This window comes from Orbilia oligospora, assembly GCF_000225545.1.
Source record: "Orbilia oligospora ATCC 24927 unplaced genomic scaffold scaffold00215, whole genome shotgun sequence".
NCBI classification, from domain to species: Eukaryota; Fungi; Ascomycota; class Orbiliomycetes; order Orbiliales; family Orbiliaceae; genus Orbilia; species Orbilia oligospora.
Window position 1 is genome coordinate 1,575,418 of NW_011645772.1, and position 1,785 is coordinate 1,577,202.

Consider the following 1,785-nt stretch of genomic DNA (forward strand, 5'->3'; position numbering starts at 1 on the left):
TCAGAAGCGAAATATGACCTTCTGGACTTCAGCCTTATCAAATTTCTCATATGCCGCCACAGCATCCGACAGGCTCATGTGGTAGTTTGTCAAGAATCTAGGAGCAAAATTGCCTGACATCAGTAGCGGCACATACCATCAAATAGGAAAACTAAAGTCTAGCCGCAACTTGTTGAGGCTAACTATGTATACATACCGAAGCTTCTCAAAATGATTCTTCAACAAGCTGAGCGCCTCATCATAGACTGACCTCACAGGGCATCTCCCAAATTGTAGTTTCAGGTTCTTCGCGTACATTTCTGCTCCGGAGAATGGCAACTGTCATTGTGTTCAAGTCAGCCGCGAGCAAATCCTCCTTTGGGATTCCAACTTGCATAGTGATATAGCTTCAGCTGTGTCACATAAAAATAAATCTGCAAGTAGACGCACGACAAGAAGAACCTTACCTCCGCATTGTGAACTCCAATGCTGCTAATACCTCCCCATGGTCGAACTAAGTCATATGCAAACCTTAAGGCTTTACTCGAACCCACAATCTCAATAACAGCATCTGCACCCCTTCCTTCAGTGGCGTCTTGTATACGCCTCTTAATCCCGTCAATGCCGCCTTCATATGAACCGAAATTGAGCGGCTGGGCACCAAGTGAAGCTGCAAGCTCGAGCCTAGACTCGACGGAGTCTATCACGAATACCTGTTTGGGACTGAAAGACATAAGAGCTACCAATGCACAAATACCCACAGGTCCGAGACCAAGAATCACAAATGTCGCATCCGATGGAGCTTGTGAGGGTGGGAGCATTTTGATTGCATTAGAAACAGCAAAGTAGCCTCTTCTCGGCGAATATGTGGCGTCAGTTCTGTCTTTCCCCAATGACGTCTAGCTTGCGGATAGGAATTCGAAGCCGAAGCAAAACCACTTAATACGTACGTTGGGAATATATCAGCCATAAGAATATACATACCCTCTGGCACACCCTCCGCGACCTTGCTGATTGTTCCGTTGGCGAGTGGCACCCTCACATACTCGGCTTGAGATCCTTCAAGGACTGGGGACCCGAAGAGCTTGCATTTGTCACAGCGGGACGATTGTCCGTTCTTGCAATAAAAGCATGTTCCACTAGATCCGGTAACCGGGGGACATTAGTGTGTCAAACTTATGGAGCTCTTGATAGAAAGTATATCGAATACAGACCACGAGATCGTGAATGGCGCCACAACTTTGTCGCCGACTTTGGCGCTGGTTACGGCAGATCCAACTTCTACTACTGTCCCCACGAACTCATGTCCCTAAATTAGAATAATTTAGCAAAGGGGATTTCCATTTATGAGTGTATACTGCGCTCTAATCAGTATTATGGTGGAGCGCTAACCATGATGAATCCAGTCACATCTTTCTTCTCAACGCCTCGATAAACATGTAGCTCACTAAATTTGATAGGTGGCTCAAATTAGCTCTAAATATTTCTGCCTACTAGGTATACTATTAAAGAAATGCCCAAAGTTTCCGTCGGGACATTTTCATTAACTCCTAGTATAGTATAATTTCCGATTTCTAATTGAACGGGTTTGCAAATTTTGAGAATTTGTTCTGCTAATCCAGTCGTGAGGTGTTGTAATTTCATGGTTTCGCAGGGATCCCGATTCTTTGCCTACCTTCCACACAGCCCCGCATAATCGACTTTACAGATGACATCGTCGGATTCCTGGATTTGCGGGATTGGCCGTTCTTCTACTGCGATCCATTTTGGGCCTTTGAATACTACTGCCTTCATTGTTTGTGCCAT

At 45.3% G+C, this 1,785-nt stretch overlaps 1 protein-coding gene across 1 annotated transcript; it reads right to left on the reverse strand.

The window, feature by feature from the left end:
• Positions 1-1,785, reverse strand: AOL_s00215g456 (uncharacterized protein; the record flags this gene model as incomplete). The annotated part of the gene is made up of 7 exons (XM_011129658.1): positions 1-97; positions 197-318; positions 447-831; positions 930-1,118; positions 1,194-1,288; positions 1,372-1,426; positions 1,655-1,785. The coding sequence occupies 7 exons, from the start codon at positions 1,783-1,785 to the stop codon at positions 1-3; spliced, it is 1,074 nt and encodes a 357-aa protein (XP_011127960.1).